The following is a 23445-nucleotide window of genomic DNA, read 5'->3' as shown; positions in this document are numbered from 1 at the left end:
CAGCACCCAGCATTAAGTTTTTTGGGATGTGCGTGCTACCTTTACTTGTTAATAAATGGAAATTTAAACATCTACATTCCATTAAATCTCAACAAACTCCATCTACAGAGAAAGCAAACTACTGAGTAGACTGAGGTGAGATTGTTTTTGTAACCCTCATCATTATCTCCTTAGTCTGTCCTGTATTAAATTGTGAAGTAACTAATTAAATGCCCCATGTAAGTAAACTATTGTACTCTGCTTTATTCTAAAGACAGCTCATTTGTACCCATGATTAATAGATAGGGGGATATTGGCAGGAGAATTATCTTCATTTTCAACTAATAAGTTATTTTCTTTATGACTCGCTTCATATTTTTTCTGTAAAATGTAAAGAGTCAAATTTAAATTTCTCAGAGCCCAAGGTTACATATTTATATTATTTGAGGTTCCCCAAAACAGTAACTAAGACACAGATGTTAAGTTAATTATGACATATGGCTATAAAAGCAGCAGCTCCCCGCACCTGAGAGGCTGAAACAATCAAATGTTTCTGACTTTTACTTGGAAAATGACAAAGTTTCAGCAAATTTGTTTGGGAATGTGCACAACTAAAATAGGGCATCAGCTGAAATGATAAAGGGGTGTTCTGCATTATTACCTACCTGCACAGTCTGCACTATATGTGGCAAAGTCTTGTGTCACAATCTACATGATGCATATTACTAAATAGATTTTAGTTTAAACAAATGACCACATACAGGAGGTCATTCAGGGCCCAAAGTTAATTTTTACCCTGGTGGCTCATAGCAGCTTCAGTCAACGAAAATGTGTTTGCCTATTGCCTAAGTTTTGGCATAAATAGTCAGATGGGGTCTTTGTACTGAAAACTCACCCCTAGTGATATATAATTTCCTGTCTGTTAATGATTAGATGTCTGCCACAGGATTTTGTGCAGATTTTTGATTGGGTGGAGCTTTAAGGAGGCTTTTCGGAGTACCCCAAAAGCACATTGTCAAATAGACACACACTGTCATCCAAAAAGACAGTACCAGTTAATGTTTATTAAGTTAATTTACTTTTAGACTTGTAAATTTACAGCCAATAAGCCACTGCAAGCTGTTTATAGCATTGGATGCAAATTCGATAATATTGTCCTTATCATATACCCTTTCATTATAATACCACTATGTACTTTTAGTGATTTTTCAGATGAGTGTCTCAACATTACACTACTGCAGAAAGTAACCATAGTGTCGCCACAAAAGAGCATTAAAAAGGCTTTATTTGAGAAAAGTCAGGCACATGTTAACAAAACATAGTTGATCCAATAACAAAGGTAACGTAACATTAGGTTTCAACCGCATGAAAATAGCTACATGGGGGCGTGATTGGTCACAGGGTGATTGATTTGTAAGTTGTGGTAGTGCAATGTATCTGCTTGTTGGTCGTACTTCTAAAAACAGGTCTACAAAAGGATCAGCAAGAAAATGCACAATGCAATTTTGGGGTTGAGTGTGAGAAGTGTGGGTAAGGTGCTTGAATCATTGGAGGCTGAATGATGCACCGCGTGGTCCATGGTTGCCACTAGTTTTTTTGCTGGCAGGAATGGAAAGTGCAAGATTTCTCCAGATCTGTTGGAAACAGAAAAAGACAAACATATGAGCAAAAAAAAAAAAAAAGATTCGAGAATGCAGAGCGGGCATATTTTTAAGGCCTGGCAAGGCTACAAGGAGACAATTTTAAAGGTCCATTATTATGCGCATTTTCAGGTTCATTTTTGGGTTTCTACTGGAACATGTTTGCATGCTTTAATGTTAAAAAAACACATTATTTTTCTCATACTGTCTGACTGAAAATACCTGTATTCACCTTCCATCTGAAATGCTCAGTTTTAACACCTATCACCCTAAGCCTACCTCCCCAAAAAAAGCCCAGTCCACTCTGATTGGTAGGCTAAGTGTTTCTGGGTCTTCCACATCTGTGCTCTTGGTGTCTCTGCACCATCATTGCAACTGGGAAATAACTGTAATGCAGGCCCTGAGGAAGGCCACATTATAGAAGGGATGCCTTTAAAACTGTTGACACAACACCCCAAACTGCAAACAAGGTCAATTATGAATCTTTCTATTCTGATTTTTTGAGCCATAGAGGTTTTACATTTGTAACTTTCCTTAAGCTGAGAAAAGTGAGTTAAAAATCTGTGATATCATCAAAATGTAAAGTCTATGAGCTGAGCAGGAAACCCATGAGCAGGGCCAGAGGGACAAACACCACTGTGCATATTCAGTGGGCAGCACACCACGATATTAGGTATTATTAAAATCTATCTGTTACGGTACTGTAGCAGTCGTTTCTACTTTCTGTAGTATAGTTGTGACATCACAACTTCAGGGAAGTCCTGACTCATTCAAAGGCAAAGGTTTCTTAATACGGACTGTGTGCATTTCTCTGTGGATTAAACTTTTTGACACTTTAACAGTATTTACATAACACCCATATCTGCTTTAGAAATCTGACTTTTTACAACATGGGACCTTTAACATCAATCAGTTAAATTACAGCCCTATTAGTATCTCTTTGACCAAAAGCTGTACAAACCTGAGGTGGTTTCACTGCACTTTCTGAGTGAATTAACGGAAGTCATGTACTCTTGTCCCAAAAACCCTTCATAGTTTGTTCCAGCTGGAACCTCCTGGAGACACTGAGTGGAGTCCTTGAAGAGGAGGTTCTTTCCAGAATCTGACTGGAACATCTTGAATGAGGGATCGTTGCCATTGGTGCCAAACTTGACCTATAAATACAAATAAAATTAGATTTAAAACAACTTACTATATTTAATTCAAAGACAGATGTATTCATTTTATACACGATCTAATTATATAATTTAACCATCCATAACATAGCCAGAAGTCAACAGAGGTAAAAGGTAAAAAAAAATGCTGTTGAAAGTGAGGAGAATGCCTGTAAAATTAAAACCAAATGTGCAAAAAATTCCCCCAAAAATGCTATTGTGGAATTTTAACCTGTATCTTACTCCTCATGACCTAAGAAAAAATCATCACTAACCTGCTGCTCCAGGAGAATGCGAACAACCTCATTGCGGCTCTCTGGACGAGTCACCACAGCGTGGGCGGGCACGGCGGCCAAGTGACAATTGACGTAATCAGAGACTGCCACTGGACCCTTTTCAGGGCAGATCAGCTGGTAGTCGTCAGCGTTAACACCACTAGCCCATGTTGCTGAATTCTTGCCTTTGACAAGAAGAAGCGGAACAATGTTGTAGTTTTATACAAAACAACACAGTTATAATTGAGATGAAGACAGGTCAGTGTCGGTCTCTTACCACCACTGTTTTCTTCAACGATTGTGTGTTTGATGAAGGCAACATCGCCGGCACCGTCAACAAGACACCTATAACGATATGCAGAAGATAACTTATGAAGATGAGGTTTCTACCCTGTGCAGGGTGCTCTGGAAGAGTAATTACTGCAGTAGTTTGTCTCTATTGGAAATACATTTAATTGCTTTGTTGCCAAAAGTGAGATGAGAACATTGGAGCTGGAGCTGTGTTCGCTTAGCTTAGCATAAGAAATGAAGCAGGAGGAAACACGTTCATTTTTTCCCCCAGTGTTCTGCCTAGTCCCACACTTCTATGCTGAGATTGGATAGTACCATGACGTCTTTGCTCTAACCCTAACTGCATCCAACCTTGATGCATGGATGTACTAGCCAATCACAACACATGAGGACGGGACTAGGCGAAACACTCTTGGGAAAGAAATTGCAAGGGGAAACAGCAAGCCCGGCTATTTGCAAATATTAAAAAGTATGCCCTTTTAGAGCCCCTAAAGCTCACCAATTAATACAATGCATCATGTTTAATTCAATTCATACAAAAGTTTAAAAACAATAATTTTTGGTTTTAGTGGGTTTTAGGGGCAGTTACTTTTTCTTCAGAGATTTCCCAAAATGTCAAGCTATTCTTTTAACATACCCACATGTAAAACTGTATGCAGCGAATGACTGCACGGTTGTGTCCTACCTAAAGGCTCCAGCGTAGCCGTAGTACTGCTCTTCAGCACTGGCTTTGCACTTGGACTCATCTCCCACGGCTTTGCCACTGCCAGCACACTGTTGACAGAATGAAGAGGTGGGGTCTGCTCCGGGGGCACAGCCACTAATGAAGAACTGAGCTGAGGAGAGGAGGAGACAGTGTGTGTTGGTGTTACACAATCATGTCTTCTAAAAATTACATTTAGATATGAGAGACCAATAAGGGTAAAACATAAATATGTGCACATAGGCACTGAAAACATGCACAGACGTACTAATATCTTTCACAGCTCACCCCCCTCAGTATGGACATTGTCAATGGTCAGGGTGGATATTTGGTATACAAGGCATAGAATTTTGACACTTGACAGTCTTTACATAAACTTTACCAAAGCTTTGAGGTGCATTACATACTGCAGCCATTACAAGATGTTTTAGTTGCTACAGGTGGATTTGTAATTAAATAGGAGAACATTTTACAAATTTGCAGATCAATGTGTTCAATAAAACGTTCCTTATACTGTTGATAGGAAACATAGTCTTCAACTTAGTAGTATACGAACAGGAGTTTTAGCAGAGGAAGGCCGCAGTCACTTACTGAAGTTACAGTTATTAGTCTGTGAGTGGATTATGCCCATGGGGACGTTCCAACCAGCAGTTCTGCCGATGCCTGTGTGGCAAGACCTCTTGCCCCGCAGGTTTTCCCAGGTCACGCCTGAATTCTTCTTCACCACAGCAACAGCATAGTAAGAGGAGGCCACGGCTACATGAGTGGAAGTACAGAGGGAGACGAATCAGAAAACTATCCGTCAGATTATTATTACTATTAACAGTTAATCTAATTAAAAAGTTCATCCTAAAGCTGTTTGGTAGATATTTACTGCTCCGTAATGTCCTAATGATTTCCATTAGGTGTCCTGGAAAGAACTATGTGATTTGTTACTGGAAGAAATAGACAGTGTTTGCTTGGTACACTTCCAATTAATCAGTTCCTGTAAAGTGTGTGCATAATCTAGAGAGGCTTTTTGAAAGTGCACAGCAGGTCAGCGGAACATGCTGAAATGTGCAGTTTGTCTACAGTGAAGCATAAAACTCAAAATAGATGGAGAATAAAGTTTCCAATAATAAATTAGTTATGAATGAATATTTAATTGGATTGAAATGGAGCTTCTCTGTCAAGAACATTTCAATTTTTCTCATAATTAGCACCAAGTTACATTTCTCTTTCTATGAAACTTCCCCAGGAGTTACTGGGAAATTAAATATGAACAGTGTTAATGACTGGATGTTGTCTGGGATTTTTGCTATTGTAGTATAGCGACATAGATTAAATGTTTCCTTCTGATGGTCCTCAAGGCTGCATTACAGCTAAATCACACACTTTTCTAATCTAATTTCATGTTTCAGTATCACTAAGTAAATATAGTATGTGTTTTTAAATATAGTAATATCAATATTTTAATATTTAATGTAGTCTGAAATACCTCCAGATGCGCTGCACAGATCTGTGGAGACAGAGATTCACATATTACTCATACAGAAAAGCAAGTATAAAACAGGATTCTGCGGGATGGTTTTTGTGCTTCTAAGCCTCATACCGGCATTGTACTGCTCCACCAAAGCAGGAACCAGACCGCACTTCCCAGCGGTGTACACCTGTCCTCCATCCACTGCCATTGCATCAGCCTCTTTACGCTACAGGACAATTAACATGAGAGATAATCAGAGACAAATGCCACAAGAATCAGCTTGTGACAGATTCACACATCTTCAAACAACACTGTTTTACCATAATCTTTTTCATGCACTCTTCAACTGTATGTGCATTCTGGCATTCAATGGCGGTGGCGTCGTCAGCGATACTGTTGATGCTCCACATGTCACACTTGTCCGTCTCAGCTTTGCCCACAGCACACCATTTAATGGCGGTGGATGTAGTGCCAGTGGGCTCTGGAAAATAAAAGCACAACCATAAGCGGGTGTCTGCTGTCTAATAAATGTGTGATGGTTTGTATATCTACGTGTCTGTTTTATCTGCTCATGTTTACAGTACCTTTCTTAAGGGAACGGACGATGCTCATGTATTCAGCACCCAAATACAGGAAGGAATCTGTGTTTGGGGGCAGCTGCACCAGCTTCACTGTTGAGTCTTTGAACATCAGGTTTTTGGAGTTTGGATAAGCAGCAGAGGAGAAGAGATCAAAGCCCTGAAAAGACAAAAGGTAAGATAATTCAGTACGAAAGCACTGAAATATACTGTAGGTCAACTGAAACACAGGTGACACGTATAAATTAGCCCTTTTATATCATGACTCACGGTCTTTCTCCCTGTTTTAACTTATGAGGCAGCCAGCTTTGATGCTTGCTTTTCGTGCAGTGTGAATATTTTATATCCCACCTGTACTGAGTTGAGGCTGTTCCAGATTAATTCGGCCAGCTGTGGATCGTTGCGGGTGACAACAGCATGAGCTGGTACTTTGGCCAGGTGGCAGCTTGCGTAGTTGTCGATGGGCGCTCTGGTGTCATCCTTGCACAGCAGCTCGTAGTCGGCCTTATCGGCATCTGAAAGTGTGCCACAACAATGATTTCAACGTTAGTCTTCTTCTCTTTCAATCTTCCAGTGCTAAATACGTATCGTACCTATCTTCTCCCTACCATAAGTAGTTTGCACTTTAGTAGTTAGGTTTTTGTAGTCTGTATGCTTTTTTTTTGCTTTTTGTGTGCGTTTTGCCTTATTGTTTTAAATTACATTAATAATGTCTTGAAATGAGTACTTCCTAATTAACAGTGCCTTAGCTTGTTACCATTGCTGTTACCATATCAACCATGAAACATTAATTATAAATAAATAAGTTTTTACCATTAAATGTGATCAGGTTTTGGACTTTGTTCACTTTTGTGTCGGCTGCAGACTGACTTGGCAAAGATGGCTGCCATCTTCTTTTTGCATGGATTAGTGTATTGTGGTCTTACTACCACTAGATGGCACAAAAAAGTGTCCATGAATGAGGACAGCGGGTTAAGTAGAATGAAGCATAAGATCAGGTAAACCCAGAATGTGATGTCCTCATATGAGGACACAGGGTCTCAGGAGGATATATCACCTTTCACATGCATAATATACTGTGGAGCCAGGTATTGTAGGACCCTATCAGTGAGCACTAAAATGTAAAATGATTTCTAAAATTAAAAGGAAGCCAGTGCAGACAGGTTAGAATAGGTTGAATATGTGACCATCTGTCGGATTGTTTGAAGAGCCTAGCCGCAGCATTCTGGATGGTTTGTCAACAGTGTATGGAGAATTTATTGAGGTAAAAAGAGAATTACAGTCATCCAAAGGTGATGAGATATTATTCAAACTGATGCCATCTGGCAGTGTTAGGCCTATACACTGATGCCACCTGGTGTCATATCACAGTGCCATTAAAGGTACTTTTTACTGTTGGTGTCTGACACTTAAATCACTGAAAAAGCTGCAATAATTGACGACTTTGGAATCAGAACGGGCTGGATAGTTAACTTGAATTTAATGTGGACAAAATGGATTTTTTTTTAAAGATATTTTTATGGGTATTTTTTCCTTTAATTGATAGAATAGTGAAGTGTGAAAGGGGAGAGAGAGGGAGAGACATGCAGCAAAGGGTCATAGGCTGGAGTCGAACCCGGGCCACTGCGGCAACAGCCTTGTACATGGGACGCCTGCTCTACCACTAAGCCACCGACGCCCCCAAAATGGGTTAATTAGCAATTTTAATTATAAAATGGGAGCTGGTTTCTTCTCGAAACTTATTTCCTCCTTGAAATTTCTGCTGTATGCTTCCAAAATCATGTAATAATCATGAACTACATAAAAACTTGCTGTCCATAGTATTCAGTGATTGCGATATAGATGTGACGATGCCTGGAAACAGTGCTGTTGTTTGTTTTCTCATTATTGAGCAATATGAAAATGTTGAATTTAATTAAAAAAACAAAACAAAACATAAATATATGTTTATAATCTGATAGAATTTTACTATTAGAAAAGCTAGAAAGATTTTGGCTTTTAATTGAAATAATTAAGATTGCCTGCATATTATAGTCTCGTAATACAAATATAAATCAGCTGATTGGCTGACATTACTATGAGTCCATAATAAACACATATTAGAAGACATGATCGTATACTGACCAGGTACAGTGAGATGCTTCACAAAAGCCACTTCTCCAACGCCGTCCTTCAGACACCTGTTAAGGAGACCAATCCACAGGTGCATCAACATTAGAGGTTTGTAGTATAGTGTCTTTCATCAAATGAGATAAAAACGTCACAGGACTACAGACTGAGTTGTGATAGCTTGTCATATTTGGAAGATAAATGTGTAGAGGTTAATAGAGGACAGTGAGCGTTATAGAAGAAGTGAGAAGAATCAGAGAAAGACTGATACTGACTGGTAGGCGCCGCCGTAGTCATAGTAAGGCTCGTTGTGGGACCTGGAGCAGTCTCCACTGCACAGCTGACACAGTTTGCTGCCCTTTGTTGCCCCTGGGGCACAGCTGGCCATGAAGAAGTCACTCACCGCTGCAAAACAAAAAGCAGGGCCGTAGCAAAGATTTAGAAAGCTCCTTCACCCACACATTAACACAGTCTGACCAGACTCCATAAAGAAAGTCTCAATATTATTCATACTTTATTTAGTTACCTGTTCTTTTCCAACATGAAGCTGTTTCAAGTTATACCGGGTATAAAAAAAACTGAAATCCGCCTATAAAACATCCTTTATGTTGAAGGAATAGTCTTTTGCCCAAACACATCGCATGTTTCAGAATAAAAACGACATCACCTTGTGTTAATCATGTTTACACACCGGCTCTGAAACTTTTGTCCGTCATTGAAGTTTTTGGAACAGGTGCAATTTTCTCAGTGTTTTCACATCTGTCAAAAGTCTTTAGAGACCAAGACGCAGTAAAGAAAATGTAACGCAATTTGTGTGACATACATCTGCAACAAGAGAGGGAATCGAGGAAGAACTGGAGACGGGACCAGCAAGAAAAAGGCATGGAAAAATATGGAAACAGCGTCCTTCTTGAAATCTTCCATGACAAAGAGAAGGTAATGCAGTGATGATGCTTACTGCAGAGTGCAATTTAAGAGCTGCACAGTAATTTCATAACTCAGGTAGCCACAGTAAAACTTCACATTGTAGTACAGAGGGTTATGTGCCAGACTGTTGTTTTTTTTTTGGTTTTGTTTTTTTGCTGGGTCGGGTGTGGAAGCTTCCTGTTTTTAGCTTTAAAGGTGCTGCTGGGTGACCTTTAGACAGAGCTACACTAGCTGTTTCCTGCCTTTATGCTAAGCTAAGCAAACTGACTGCTGGCTGTAGCTTCATATTTAACTGACAGATATCACATCATGTTACAGGTGTATGAAATTAAATAAAGGAAAACACTGAGGAGAGTGTCTTTAAAGGCGGCTGCCAAAGTACAAATTTTGTTTTGACTGTCTAACTTTTGAGACTAATGCACACACTCCACACTGTGATCAGAGGTGACACTTTTATCTGAGGACTGTGCTTTAACTCACCCTCCTCCACAGGTTTGTCTTCAACGCCTGACCATGGAAGCAAATTCATGGACACCAGAGTTCCTATGGGAATGTTCCAGCCTGCAGATTTCCCCAACCCAGTGTGGCAGGATTTCTTCCCCTGGAGCTCACTGAACTTGAATCCGGAGCCCTTCTTCACCACAGCAACGGCGTAGTAACAGGTCTCTGAAGCTGGGTGAATGCAGACAAATCATTAGCACAGTTAAAACATGTAGCTTGTACAAAATGCTATAAGAGATCATCTTTCTTAAGGTAATTTCATCAGTAAAGACAGCTGGTTGTAAACATACAGGGACCGTAGTCCTCAGCAATAATGGGGTGCAGGTTGTAGTTGTTCAGTCCAGCAGTGTAGATGTCCCCTCCGTCCAAAGTGATGGCATCAGCCTCACCAGACTGTTACGAAAAAAGACACACACAAATTGTTACCAACCAGCTAGGAACCCCTCTGTGCGGAGTTTGCATGTTCTCCCTGTGTCAGCGTGGGTTTTCTCCGGGTACTCTGGCTTCCTCCCACAGTCCAAAGACATGCAGGTTAACTGGTGACTCTAAATTGTCCGTAGGTATGAATGTGAGTGTGAATGGTTGACTGTCTCTTTGTGTCAGCCCTGTGATAGTCTGGTGACCTGTCCAGGGTGTACCCTTTGCACCGGAGACAAGAAACAGAACCATGAAACTCTGCACTTGCTCTGTGGTGATTCCTCTCTGCCTGCCAACGGACAAACTGATGTCTCATACATACATACATTTTGTCTTTATATTTATATAATTACATGACAAATGATGCTGTTTTTATTTAACTTGAATCAAATTTTCAGTGGATATGTAATTTTTATAACTTTATCTATAATCCTGGAATTATATTATTATTATATTGTTGTTCTTGATGTTTGATGAAGGTGTCAAGTGTGCAATCGCCCCCTGCATGTGGGGGGCAAATGTAAGTGTTTCGATCAATATTGTAGCTCTGACATTGCTTGTGAAAACATTTGCTGACTGTTAACAAGTAGAGCATCAACACGAGTTAAAAACTGAATCCAAATAGTTCAAGAGGTTTTTTAAAGGTGACATCAAAACCAAAAAACTCTTAACCCTTAGCCTACTCGCAAGACTTACAATTGTTTTGGAGTTTTTTCATACTGTGGCAGTGGCTGTAAGCAACACGCACTCAAGTACTGAACCATTTTGAGTGACTTAACTTGAGTATTTCCAGGGAATATTACTACACTACTTTTTTCTGACAACTGCAGATTAAGATTTTGCACATTTAAACATGAATATGATGCACTGATGGAAGTACTGAAATGTATGTAGTAGACATTTTTTACACATTATTTTACCCATAATAATAGCATTAATTAAAACATGTAAATATGACTTCAAAAAAATAAATAAATAAATAAGAATTAAAAAAAAAGCCATCATGTCCAAGGAGAGTAATCTTGAATCTTGAAATGTTAATGTAACGCTCTGAAAGGGACCATCCTGTACTGCATACTTTTACTTTTTCATCTTAAAGTATATGTTACTGGTGATTTACAAGATAAAAATATTAAACTGTAGACAGAGCTTTGAAGAATATTTTTGGTGTGATTTTTTTATTGAGCACATCTCAATGTGCTCTATCATGTTTTTCTCCTCACCTTAATGGCCGTGATGCAGTCGATGGTGTTCTCCCTCTTGATACAGGTGAACGCAGGAGCTACGCCTGCCAGGGCCCTACATTTCTCATACTCTTTGTCCGACTTGACGCACCATTTCACCTGGGTGCCAGGGGCCGCGAGCACGGCGGCTGCAAACGCACATGGATAAATAACAATGCAGATAAACTGAGTAATTAGTAAATCTGTGATTTAAAGATGTTTGTGCAAAGATATGAAATGTCCTTACCGAGGCATCCGAGCAGCGCCACGAGGAGGAGAGTCTGCATCTTGGACGGCGGGGTCTCCAGGTCAGCAGAGCAGAAAGTGCAGCAGGCAGCTCGGGCTTTTATAGCAAACCCCTGACTGGGCTGACAAAAAAAAAAGTTGCTCGGGTGTCCTAATGTGCGCGCGCGTGTACTTTAGTGTGTGTGTGTGTGTGTGTGTGTGTGTGTGTGTGTGTGTGTGCTGGGATGGCAGGAAAAACAGAGAGATATCCGACATTTCCACATACTGGAAAGTCACAGACTCTCCTCTGAAACTATTCAACCATTGTTTGAACTGACTGAAATCAGAGCCAGAGAGGACAAACATTTACTCAGTCAATCCGTGAATACTCTTATAGACCTGTTTGTACTGAAGTCTGACTTATTTAGACCTAATTTAACTCTGATTTTCACACATTCTTAGGCCTGTTTGTATGGTGTGTTCACGTGCTTTGTGTTTTATTCTGTAAATCCATAAGTTCTCTGAGGACAAACAAGGTGACTGATTGATTCATTGATTGAAGTGTTCATTAGTTCATTGATCCTACAGTACAAATAGCCTACACCAGTGTGTTTAAGTGAATTTCTGCTGCGATTGAGACTTCGAAATACATGTGGTTTTCCTGTGCAGAACCAATCTGCTGCACTTAAAAGCATAAACCAATGGTGGAAGAAATATTCAGATACTGAAGTAAAAGTAGCAACAATATAAAGAAAATACTCCATTACAAGTAAAGGTCCTGTATTTCATGCAATAATTACTTCAAGTGGGCTATCAAATGTTAAGTATTTCATGTATTACTGGAGTAGCACAGGAGACTAACATCTATCTATCTATCTATCTATCTATCTATCTATCTATCTATCGTCCCAATTAAATGCCCAGTCCCTTTTACTAGCTAACAACTAAAGGCCTGTCTCAATTAGAGGCCTGGTCTAGTTGCCGAACAGTTTATTTTTATAGATGTTCTTTGGATGTATAAAACTGGATTGCTGACTACTTGAGCAAATGTTAGTTAGCCGTTAAAATCGCACAATATGGACATGCTACACACCGTTAGCTCAGTTAGATTCTCCACACTTCTCCACATCGTTCAGTTCATTTACTGGAACCACGAGCACCAGAAAAGACCATAATTCATTCAGATTAACTGGCATGATGAAAAAACCAAAGTGAATCCCCGTCTCCTGAAGCTGTAATAAAGTCAGGACATGTGTCCATTTCATAAAAAGTTATTCATATTCCTTTAGTCCATAAGGATCCATAAGCCTAATTCTATACAAGTAATATTCATACTGGTTCAAATAAACATCCATCCATCCATTTTCATCCGCTTATCCAGGGCCGGGTCGCGGGGGCAGCAGGCCAAGCAAAGCAGCCCAGACATCCCTCTCCCCAGCAACACTTTCCAGCTCCTCCTGGGGGACCCCAAGGCGTTCCCAGGCCAGACGAGATATGTAATCCCTTCAGTGTGTTCTGGGTCTGCCCCGGGGCCTCCTACCAGTGGGATGTGCCCGGAACACCTCTAACAGGAGGCGCCCAGGAGGCATCCTGATCAGATGCCCGAACCACCTCAACTGACCCCTTTCGATATGAAGGAGCAGCGGCTCTACTCCGAGCTCCCTCCTTTTGTCTGAGCTGTCACCCTGTCTCTTAGGCTGAGCCCAGCCACTCCACAGAGGAAACTCATTTCCACTGCATGTATCCGGAATCTCATTCTTTCGGTCACTACCCAGAGTTCATGACCATAGGTGAGGGTTGGGATGTAGATGGACCAGTAAATTGAAAGCTTTGCTTTCTGGCTGAGCTCCCTCTTCACCACGACGGACTGGACCGGCGCCCGCATCACTGCAGAAGCCGCACCGACCCGCCGATCCATCTCACGCTCCATTCTACCCTCACTCGTGAACAACACCCCGAGATACTTGAACTCCCTTGCTAAACAATTTGATTGTATTACCCATCTTTGCTGAGCAACAGTTTTGAATAAATCAAAGGCCTGTCCCAAATATAGGCCTGTTGCATGATTTCAGTGATTTAAACAAATAATAGCCCGGGCTATTAATTTAAGTTTTACAGTATCTAAGGTGGGACTGATACATTGTTTTGCAAGTCTAAAGTCTTTATACTCAAGTCCCAAGTCCAAACCTTGGAGTTTCAAGTCCTAAACAAGTCATAGTGTGCTATGAAGCTGTGACTGAGTCAAAGTCACGATGCACTCGTCACCAAATATAATGCCATTTTAACAACAGATTAATTATCTTTTAAATGTACGCAAATTAACGAATATTTCATCAGGTCTGGATCAGGAGGGATGTCTCTGGAAACATGATGCAGTGCATTCACCCAACAAAAGGTGTCTTGATGTTATCAGGGCACATTGTCTCAAGCATTCTTCCCTGTGGCACCATTCAGCTCCCCTATAGAGTTACACAGCAACATGGGGATTGATCTCATTGGGTGTTTTATACAGAGAAAGGAAATATAAAAGAACTTTCCTTTAGTCACTTTTATTGTTCTCTTTTGAGGACATGTACACAAATCAACCTGCCGAAGGGGTGGGAACAGGCACTCTTCAATTTTGACTACTAAGGCTTGCCAGAAGGGCAGAGTAGGCCATGCTGCTTTTGTAAGATCCGCTGATAGTACACCAGAAAGTCCAAGAAAAGGACACGGTTCAGTTGTTCAACCTGCGATCCTTGCTTGCATCTATCTATCAGGTAGGGCTAACCCTGAGAAAAAAAATTGAGAGCTTGACCTTAGACATATGAAGTGTACAGTGTTAAATTAAATAAAGCCATGCCTCAAAAACAAATGAATGAAATGAAATGAATTCACAAATGCTTTTAAACATTTGCACTCATTTGTTAAAACATGTTTTTTGGAAGTTGCTGTGTATCCATCTGTAAATTTGATCCTCATGTTTTGCATACTGCATCTCATTTTTGTTGGACACTGTAGTTTTTGTGCGCAAACAAAATTATCTTTGGTATCATTTTTTTTCCAGCTAGTGATTGGTAACGTAAAGTTAGTTCCTTGTGGTTCTCTTCTGCAACTTGATTGGATGCTGTCAGGTTAAATAAAAAAATAAAAAAAATCTATCTATCTATCTTTGTAAGTACTTCAGGCAGAGGAAGTTAATGACACAGTCACTTTAGTTACCATCAGGAGAAGAAGGCAAAAACTTTTGAAAAATTGCATTTAACCAAGTATTTTACTGAGAAAAGCTGCAGTGTGACCCACATACATGTTTACAGAGTCAATGTTGCCCAACACAAGAGCAAAGGTTGGTGTTGATTTGTAAATAGAACCAATAACACCTCCTCCTTTGTTCCCATCTGCCAAATATTGAAATATCACCCTGTAACTTTCACAATAGATCTCATGTTTCAAAGTGGACTGTTGGTGGTGCAACTTTTGAAAAGCCAAACTCTGAGCTTTCTCAGCTTTGTCCTCTGTTGTTCTTTGTCCTTTTTATACTGGCATTTATTCATGTGTTATTGTGTCAGCAACTTTTTTTCCTAGGACAGTATCCTGCGCACATATTTCTTTTTTTATCCTGTAGGGAATGTGACATAAACACACCCGCTTTAGTCATAACTTCCAAATGAAGCATTTACTGTCAGCTGGTTACTCTCAAATTGAGATTAAAGGGACGGTTCACCACAAAATTAAAATACATGTTTTCATCTTACCTGTAGTGCTATTTATCAGTCTAGACTGTTTAGGTCTGAGTTGCCGAGTGCTGAAGATATCGGCTGTACAGATGTCTGTCCTCTCTAAAATATACTGGAACCAGATAGCACTTGGCTCGTGGTGCTCAAAGTACCAAAAATACATTAAAAAACTCAACAGCAATGTCTCTTTATAGAAATCATGACCTGGTTACTCAAGATAATTCACAGACCTTGTTGTGAGCAGCTTCATGTAGGAACTATTTTCTTTCTACCAAACTAAACCCACCAACTGTATCACTGTGCAGAAGGAAGTGGGCATCTGTTAATAGACAAGAGGCTGATGCTTGTGACAGCGCGACAGCAAAAAATGAATGGCGTCCTTTCTGACTGAGCTGCAACATTGGCAAGCTTGGTTGTGCTGGCTGAGCAGCAGATGCGCGCTTCCTTCTGTGCAGTGACACAATTAAGTTGGTGGGCATGGTTTGGTAGAAAGAAAATGGTTCCTACATGAAACTGCTCACAAACAAGGTCTGTGGATTATCTTGAGTAACCGAGTTGTGATTTCTGGAAAGAGACATTGCTGTTGTGTTTTTCAACTGTGTTTTTTTTTTTTTTTGGTGTTTTGAGCACCACAAGCTGAGTGCCATCTACCTCCATTATATTAAAGAGGAGGCAGCAGCAACTCATACCAAAACAATCTACATTGATAAATAGTACAAGTAAGAGGAAAGATATGTGCTTTTGATTGGGTGAACTATTCCTTTAAATGGAGCTCAGGTAAAAGTTACCTGTCAGCATTATAAAAATGGATTCAGTTAGTGGTTACATTTAGTCAAATAGGCTTATCAGGAAAACCAACGTCATTAATATTCAGGTGATTTACTGTATAGACATTGGTAAGTGTGCACTATGCAATCTTGAATTTTGAAAAACATTTCAAAAGACAAGCTCTTAAATAGAGAAAACTGCAGCATAACCACACTAACAGCACTGTACTCAGGTTTTTGTCAAGCTACAGGACAGATTGTAGAAAGCATATGTGCATGGATACTTGAGCTGTCAACTGTAATTACCAGTAACAAAAAGCTGTATAGTACTATGTTTTATATGTGTGTGCAGGTGTGACTGGAAACAGAAAAATATGTAATTTAAAAGTATTAAAGGAGCAAAATCCTTAACCACCCAAATCACAATGTTGTAAAAGGGTAAGTTGGCACATTACACAACGCTTTGTTTGGATAGTCGATTGTTGATCAAGTGCCCATAAAGTTGATGTTACACCAAATGCCCTATTTTGCTGAATCATACAGACTATCTAACCCTGCCATGAATAAATCTTTATATCGACACTGAGTATACATTAACATTTTTCCACAGTTTTAGAGACATAAGCCCCTTTAATACGGCCTCTTCAACACAGGAATTTCATGCTGTTACGCCGCCTCGACGTTCTATATAAAAGTTACAATCATGGAATTGGGGGACAGAGTAGTCTCACCTCAGAGGTAGTAACAGCACCAAAACAATGTCTGTATAAACTGGATGTGATCATGGGCGGCACAGATGTGATGTTTTGATGACATGTTATGTGTGCAACCCAACCTATGGAGATTTATAAGTAGCTGTTAGCAGTTAGCAGCTAACACAAAGACGAAGAAAAGCGGGAACAAACAATGAGGTCCGGGAGCTCCTTATCCTCCAAGCAGAGGACAAGATCAGTCACCATATAACAGGGACGGTAAATGATTGTTATTGACATGTTATGCCGTTGTTATTGTTTATAAAGCACTGCCAATGTATATGCTAGGCCTATATGTCACCCCAGAGACCAATGCTGTCGTGTTACATGTCACGCCCATCACACCTCTTTTGATTCCATGAGCAAACAAGCGTTAAGTGAGACATGGTCTCTGAGACCAAAACTGATGCTGGACGGGTACGTAGAGCGTCATAATTTGTTGTGTAGGGCCACCAACTAACTGTCAGTGTGTTATGAGTTGGGAGTGAGAACGTGGTAGTCATTAATACTCTGAAATGAATATCAGGCAAACAACTGAACTTTGTTTGGTAGGCATTTTTAATTTTTCCTAGTAATTTGGGATCAGTAAAACTCGGTAAGTATAAAAAACTAAACATTGTGATGATAATGAAGTCCTAATGTCTTCAGATGAGTATTTCCTAATTAACAGCGTCTTAGCTTGTTACTGTTGCTAAAATCTGTTGCCATATCAAACTGCAAACGTTATTAATCATAAATAAACAAGTTTCAATCATAATATTTCATCAGGTTTCGTCCATTTTTGTGTCGGGATCAGCTGCAGACTGATTTGGCAGAGATGGCTGCCATCTTGTTTTTACATGTATTAATATATTGTGCTCTTACGACCACTAGATGGCACAAAAAAATGTCCATGAAGGAGGACAACAGGTTAAGAAGAATGAAGTATAAGGTAAACCCAGAATGTGACGTCCTCACATGAGGACACAGGGTCTCAGGAGGATATAGCATGGACTTTTGACAAAACAGTCGGGGCTGGTGCTCCAAAACCCACCCCCTGCTCTGCCTCTGTGAGTCTGGATTTGAGTCTTTATCCCTCTACTAGTTTCCTGAACCCTCAGAGATTACTGTGCCTTTGTTAATGTGTGCTGACACTTCACTCAGCGATTCTAATGACACCTCTTGATAACATGGTCAGCAAGTCGATGACAACACTTCCCTGTACTCATTGCACAAGATGACATTTACTGCATGCTTTATTTCTACCAAGGTCAGACATCATTATAAGTCTATGCAGCTATGAGCTAAATCAGAGCGGATAAGCTTATTATCAATGATTGTTCTCCTGAAACATGCAGAGCAGGGGTTAACAAGGCATTATAGGTTGGACAGGCTCTTTCAGTCTGTGACACAGGGCTCTGTGTGAGCGTCATGTACATGAAAAATGTTTTGCAATGTGAGGTCAGCTTTGCCTATAGGGCTCTGGTACGTCATATAAGCAAATACCACCTGAGAAATATTGTACAAAATACCTGTAAATGTGCCACTACATGAAGGAAAATTGTTGGCAAGGGAAAGGTTGTGTGTTTGTCACATGACTAAGATGTAAAAGTGAAGTGAAGTGCAGGAGCGAGCTGTGACATAAATAATGCTCAGGCAGTGATGAGTCATCTTGATACCCACACATGATGATAAAACTTTTGATCAGTGCCTTTGAAAAGAGTTCCTTTAAAAAACACGTCTTGCTGTTTAATTAGAAAATAGAGACAATGCTAGTCCCAGTTGTTCCTGATGTCAGGATGTCATTTACAGAGACAGCGATGGTGAGCTTTAACCTCTCCTTTGCACTGGTGGAAGAACTCAAATACTTTCCTTCGTTAAATGTAAAAATACTGCATTGTGAAATCCCACTCTAAGGACAGGTTTCAGCCTGGAGCCTATTATTCTATGTTTTTGTGATTCAGAGTGACAGCCGTGAAACAGTCTGCAGTGTAATCCCTGCAGGCAGCTGAACACTGTCAATTTGCATCCACTAAAAGTGTTTATTTTTGCCACTGACAGGCTCAGGTTATTATGATGGTGTCCGATCACAGTATGAAAAGGATCCCCACAGAGATAGCCCTTTTTGTTAAAGAGTAAGATCCTTTTTGTTTGACAAGAAACAGCCCCAAAATTGCCATTGCCAACACACCAGACCTCATTTAAATAAATGGTAATTTGAGCGTGTACGGAGCAGCGTATTTTCACGTCTAAAAGGGTTTTTTCAACTTAACCAGAGCTGGCAATTATTGGAAGAATGGAAAAACGAACCAAGACGGCTGTTGTTAGTTTGATTTTTTAGGTACTGTGTTTTACAATGATACAACTACTGTTTATTTAAATGGAGTCTAATGGGTTCGGCATAGCGATTTCAGGGCTGTTTCTGGTTAAATAAATAAAAAGGATTTCACAGTTTAATAAAAAGGTCTACCTCTGAAGGGATCCTCTGCAAAAAGTTGACATTTAAAATAACAACCTGAGCATGTCAGTTGGAAACTTAAGCACTTTTAGTGGTCATAAATTAGTGGTGCAAACATGCCCCAAGTGGTTACAGTGCAGCCTGTTGCGCCACTCTCGCCAAATACTGGACCAGTTTCAAAAATTGTTTCTCAAGTACTCTCCTATTTTAATCGCTCTTTCATCCAGCTGGTTTTTGAAGGGCGGGAAAAACTGCAAACAAATTTTTGTCGGGTCAGTCTGGTGATTCAAATCTTCAGTCCACAAACACGCTTCTCTAAACTGCACGCTCATGTCTTCAGCGTGTATTACAGGTACTTCAGTTAAATAATCTTGTACTGCCATAAAGTTGAGGGACAAACAAGAAAGACTGGTTGAAATTGGGCTGCACAGTGGGACAGTGGTTAGCTCTGCCACCTCACAGCAAGAGGGCTCTGGGTTCAAACCCACCGGTCGGCTGAGGCCCTGCTGTGTTTGCATGATCGTCCTGCGTCAGCATAGGTTTCCTTCCACACTTCAAAAGACATGCAGGTTACATGACTCTAAACTGCCTGTGAGTGTGAGTGTGAATGGTTGTCTGTCTCCATGTGATCATCTGGCAGCCTGTCCAGGGTGAACCTCCCCTTGTCACCCAGTGTCAGCTGGGAGGGCTCCACATTATGAATAATGAATTATGGCCAAAACTGATGCAGCAATTCTATCTAGTCCAAAAACACTGGACCCCACATTTCCCATCCTGTCAGTGTCTTTAATTAAACCCTCATCTCCTTAAATGCACATTGCTTTTGAACTCCACACCTCCAGTTTGTATCTATTAAAAATAAAGCCTTAAGCCCAAAATAAATATTAGAAAGCTCCTCTAGAGCCACAGAAGACAGGACATAACTGTGTGACGCATTGTGACAAGCAAACTGAACTTTGTATGTAAAATCTGCGTTAAACTCAGCCCACACATGGCTCACTGATCACACATTAACTTACATTGACTTCTTTCTGAGAACTAGCTGACAGACCCCTGGATGACTGGGGTCAATCATCCTTCTTATGCAACAGACAAGACCTCAAACGAGGCGGGTCATGAGGGCCACCGTCCTGGTTACCTCTTTAACCTAAAAGAACTAATGCGTAATTTAGGTTTCTAGTGAAATGAATGCAGGGTATCGCTGTTAGCTGGAAACACTGAACCTCCTCAGCATCCAGCTTTTACAGAAAATTAGAGCAATCTTGCTTGTTTAGCTTGTTTGTATTTTTCCAGCTGGGTTTTGAAATGTTTTTATGACCCAAGAGCTCCAAAATCAGCAAAACATCAAAATAAGTTTCTCGTGCAAACTATTCAAAGTAATGTCGATAGTTTACTGATTCAAAGACGACACTTTGACCTGTGAGTTTGTGAATTCAGGACGCCATCATGCAAAGAAAACCTTGATATCTGTTGCTATGTGTTTGTGGGAGCTGCTTTTCTGCATTTCTGCTTTTTAAGTTAAGGTGAAAAGGGTTCAGTGCTTAATTCAGCGCTGCACTTTGCCGGCACATTTCCTTCACCCTCCTTTTGTCCATTACACACTCACACACACACACAAAAAAAAAAACAAGGCAAAGGAATGCTCTTCACGCACTGTAGTATCCACACAGCGAGGAGAGTGACACAGAGTCAGTGTCCTCATCTGTTTGTACAGCTGCGAGTCCTTTTCTTTTACCTCTGACCGTTGCCCTGTACAGACGCTGTTAACAGTTATCAGTTGGGGCCTCACTCCAAGAGGAATTTATAAGAAATTTATTTTGTATGTTAACCAATAAAATGCTTTTGTTTTCAAAGGCTCGAGACTAAAAGTGATCTGCAGTATGTATCATAGTTATACTCTGTGGCAAAAGAGGTTTGGATTTGCTGTTTCTCAGTATAGATTTTAATTATTTATCCAGTTATTAGAGGTTCAAACCTGACAGGCTGAGACCCTGTTGTTTTTGCGCTGTTCAGCATCGTTTTCCTTCTGAGATGTTTTTGTAAATTCCTATGAAGTCGTACACACATTAAATTTTCACCCCACCATTGGAAGTTGTATGCCAAGGCTGCTTTGGTTATATGCCTGAAATAAGGTCTGTGGTAAACACAAGCGTAAGAGACGTCCACGTGTTGTTCTACAGCATAAAACACCTCAGTAAATATCCTACTAGTAAACTGTGAAGCTTTTATGCATCTTAAAAAAGTGGTTGCTAACAAGTGGCTAAATAAGACTACAGAGCGTCATCACGCCAAACATGGCTTTACAACCTCACCGTGGTGGCAACATTAAGTAGCATGTTCCCAATCGCTTTTTGACAAGGGAACCAGGGTGACGTCAACTTCAGTGTCAGCCTACAAGAAAACAATTTTAGCAAAGCCTATCAGGAAGGGAGAGAAAATGTTGCTAACAGTTTTAGCCTTCTGCTAACAAGAGTCAAAGGCTCACTCAGCTGCGGCTTCATGTTCACATTATGTAGCTAACATTAGATAGAGCCGAATCATCATGTGTCCCTCAACACTACAGACCACCTCACTGGGAGGAGAGCGGGCAGCAGCTCTGAAGACGCTTTGTTGTACAGCATAAAACACGTCAGTAAATATCCCTCTTGTGCATTTTGAAGCTTTTATGTGTCTTAAAAAAGGCAGATGCTAAGAAGTGTTTCTCATTCATTCTAACTTCCTCAGTGGGGTGCAGAAAAACATCATCCCCGGAGCACTCCATTTGGGAGAGGTCACGCAACTTACATTGTTAGTCAGCTTGCCTTGAAAGTGGACACACAAGTCCAGCTCAAACTGCTCTACAAAAAAAGAGCACAGTGAGCCTTTAAAGTCAGTCTGACTAAATTTTCTGCTGTTCAGAATTTTTTGACATGTCCTCCTTAACTGTAGCTTGTTGATATCCTGCTGCACTGTGAAGACATCGACTAAGAAACTTTAAAGGGGCATGGCTCAGCACAGAAAAATACCTAACTCCACAACTCATCACAAAACATTCAGGATACATCCCCCTGACTACCTGAAACATAGCTGATAGTTTCCTTCAAATTGACCACTAGGGGGTGCTAATGCAAAAACATGGGCTTCATTTAACAGAAACTAGACTTTAAATCAGTAATTGTCCAATCATCACAAAACTCACAGGATATGTTTCATAATGTTAAACCACATGTGTAAAGTTATTTTGAAACTGGGAATGCCACCAGTTACAAACAAGTGCTTTGGCCTGGCATAAAATTTGGCCATAAATCAATGTTAGTTTTTGCAACCATAACTAAACTTGGTGAATAGTTTTAACTAAGCTGTTGAAACATGTCCCTAAAATGTTTTTGCAACAGGCCCAGCAGATTTGGTCACAAATAAATGACTTTCTTAAAACCTGTAAGTTTTGTTTAATGGAGGTGGCAGAAACTGTCAAACTTTCTAGCGTCTTGCGGCTGTATTTTAGTTACTGACATTGCAATTAATAGTTGCAATCCAGCTTATATTCATCATATCCAAATCAACATTTTAACAAATCCTTTCAATGGCCCACAAACCTCTGTAGTCAAACATGTATTTGAATGGCATGTGATTCAAGCTGACATTTTACAGCATGCAGTAGCTTCCTCTGATATAAGCGAACTGATGTGTCAGCACATGTCACCTCTGTTCTTCCAGGACTGGAGTGCTTTGTCCAAAAACAACTTTAAAATGGAGAAAGAATGAACAAAGAAAGGAACACAGCTACTCTCCAGGACCAACTGCAGCAAACATTTTTGTTTATACTCAGTCTTTGTCACCCAAAAACATTTGTAAAGCTCATTTTAATATTCCTAAACCTTCATAATTTAAACTGGCTAGTGGTCTTCCTCTTCACCTTATTTATTTAAGAAATTTTGCCATTTAAAGCACATTACTGCCACCAACTGTCTGTATTATATCTTATTTAAAAGATCAAATTTAAACCATGAGCTCCAGACCGAGTTAATCCAGATCCTGTCTCAAATCGGTTTGTTGATGCCTTGGTTTGAACTCTGAGGTGATTGATTTTAAAACAAATCAGGCAAACTGACGTGAAACCCGAGCTGGTAACTAAAAAGACAACATTATAAAGAAGTTGCTGAGTATGCCTTACTAAGATAATTGGATTAAATAAAGTCAGCAGGGGTGCAGGGTCAGCTAGTTGCATACTGAAACAAATCTTTGGTTACCCTGGATCTTTTATAGCACATGCAAAACAGAGCATTTGGGAAACTATGATGTCATTTCTC

At 40.1% G+C, this 23445-nt stretch overlaps 1 protein-coding gene across 1 annotated transcript; it reads right to left on the bottom strand.

Annotated features, from left to right (window-relative positions):
- Positions 1-1246: 1246 nt before the first annotated feature.
- Positions 1247-11662, bottom strand: tfa (transferrin-a). The gene is made up of 17 exons (XM_033637237.2): positions 11507-11662; positions 11260-11408; positions 9910-10012; positions 9599-9790; positions 8467-8596; positions 8207-8262; positions 6434-6597; positions 6089-6242; positions 5825-5985; positions 5634-5730; positions 5520-5540; positions 4634-4798; positions 4025-4175; positions 3326-3393; positions 3049-3233; positions 2581-2773; positions 1247-1613 (listed from the first exon to the last, which is right to left on the bottom strand). The coding sequence occupies exons 1-17, from the start codon at positions 11544-11546 to the stop codon at positions 1567-1569; spliced, it is 2076 nt and encodes a 691-aa protein (XP_033493128.1). The 5' UTR covers positions 11547-11662; the 3' UTR covers positions 1247-1566.
- Positions 11663-23445: the final 11783 nt, after the last annotated feature.

The sequence above is a fragment of the Epinephelus lanceolatus genome, chromosome 12, assembly GCF_041903045.1.
Source record: "Epinephelus lanceolatus isolate andai-2023 chromosome 12, ASM4190304v1, whole genome shotgun sequence".
Taxonomy (NCBI): Eukaryota; Metazoa; Chordata; class Actinopteri; order Perciformes; family Serranidae; genus Epinephelus; species Epinephelus lanceolatus.
This window is presented reverse-complemented; position numbering and strand designations above follow the sequence as displayed.

Coding starts and splice junctions, on each gene's coding strand:
- tfa (XM_033637237.2), bottom strand. CDS start 11,546: ATGCAGACTCTCCTCCTCGTGGCGCTGCTCGGATGCCTCG. Junction 5,541..5,633: donor GGTGGAGCAGTACAATGCCG/GTATGAGGCTTA, acceptor CTGTCTCCACAG/ATCTGTGCAGCGCATCTGGA. Junction 4,176..4,633: donor GACTAATAACTGTAACTTCA/GTAAGTGACTGC, acceptor TCCTCTCCTCAG/CTCAGTTCTTCATTAGTGGC.